Source organism: Cyprinodon variegatus, unplaced genomic scaffold, assembly GCF_000732505.1.
Source record: "Cyprinodon variegatus isolate N-32 unplaced genomic scaffold, C_variegatus-1.0 Scaffold16, whole genome shotgun sequence".
Taxonomy (NCBI): Eukaryota; Metazoa; Chordata; class Actinopteri; order Cyprinodontiformes; family Cyprinodontidae; genus Cyprinodon; species Cyprinodon variegatus.
The window spans coordinates 2,457,778-2,459,186 of NW_015150469.1; the positions used below are offsets into that span (position 1 = coordinate 2,457,778).

The 1,409-nt window shown below is 35.6% G+C and overlaps 1 protein-coding gene across 1 annotated transcript in view; it reads right to left on the reverse strand.

Annotated features, from left to right (window-relative positions):
• Window positions 1–522, reverse strand: part of LOC107091542 (putative helicase mov-10-B.1) — a 21,001-nt gene extending 20,479 nt beyond the window's left edge. The window contains exons 1-2 of the mRNA XM_015385529.1: window positions 222–522; window positions 35–137 (exon numbers count right to left, since the gene is read on the reverse strand). Of these exons, the coding sequence (XP_015241015.1) occupies window positions 35–137; window positions 222–355 (237 nt within the window). The 5' untranslated portion in view covers window positions 356–522. The remainder of the gene's footprint in view (window positions 1–34; window positions 138–221) is intronic.
• Window positions 523–1,409: the final 887 nt, after the last annotated feature.

Below are 1,409 nucleotides of genomic sequence, written 5' to 3' on the forward strand. Positions count from 1 at the left end.
GCCAATGCCAAAAAAAAGATAAATGTTTACTAACCTTTGGAGTGAATTTTATGTTGTCTTGCCGTCTTTTTACCATTTTACACACTTTGAGGGCGTAAATTACTGAACCAAAGTTTGGATCTTTGATTCCTGGATTCCTTTAATCAAGGAAATATTAGAATGAAATTAAATACATATCAAATTTTGGTCTGCCCTGGATATAGATTGGTTTATTTACTCACCTGCACCTGAACTCATTATTGTAAATGTCTCTAAGCTGGAGTCTGTCTGTGATGGAAGTCCTTTTGGTCTCGTTTAAAAACTCGAAAAAGTCCATTCCAATTTGGACGAGTGAAGATACACTCCGTTTGACCATGATTCTAGATCACAGTGTGACAAAAAATGTAGCAAAAACGTTCTCTAGATCTCTCTTCACGGATGTGTGAGGAAATCATACGACTTCATACGAAGAAAATCCTATTGAGGATTGCTCGCTTTTAACCCTCTAACACTCCAGACGGGCGGTGCTCTGCGGCTTTCAATGAAACAGTAACGCTATTAGTAAACGGACGGGGCCGAATGTTAAAACGGGCACATCGAAACACTTACAGAGTCTGAAGAAACGAAACCTAACGTAATAAAAACAATAAACTGAAACCAGCGATGCAAACAAGGTTGCCAACAACAGACAAAAAACAATTAATTACACGTCATTGAACTCGTCATCAAAAATGAATGGGTCTACGAGGCCACCTCCAAAATACCTAATTGTTGAAAACACTTAATTTTTATTTATCTGTAGCCATACATTTTAATATAACAATAGACGAATTATGAACCGAATATGCTGAATCTTTTTTTTATGGTCCAAATCATGTGAAAGACTGATGATTGTCAAGCAGTGATTAACCGTCCATAATGAGTCACAACTGGTCTGGCTGAAGGGCGATGCATCCAATTTAACTTGTAAGAGGAAACTTAACAAAAAGGAAATAAAAGCTGCAGCAGGAATAACCACATTCTTAGAATGACTGTAAAGCAGAGCAAATTAACTAAGGAGGAGGAGAAATTAAATAGTATAAGAGATTTAGTCAGTGGCGGCTCAAGACCAAATGTACCAGGGGGGCCGGGGGGAGGGCAGCGTGTTTTGATGGGGCCACAGAAAAGCATGAAATAAAAAACAGGGCAAGGGATTCAAATAAATAAAGAGTGATTAGGTTTCATTAAAATTCTAAATGTCCTATTAGGTCAATACACATTTAGGAATTTTAGATATTTTTGACTTAATTTGAGTTGAAATTTCGGTTTTATATAAAATCTGAATTAGAATTTAAGAAAAACTGTTAAATTCAGCAGTAAAAAATTTAGTATTTTTTTAATTTGTTTTAAAAAAACATTTAGCAGATGAAAACTGGGATTCTATCTCAATA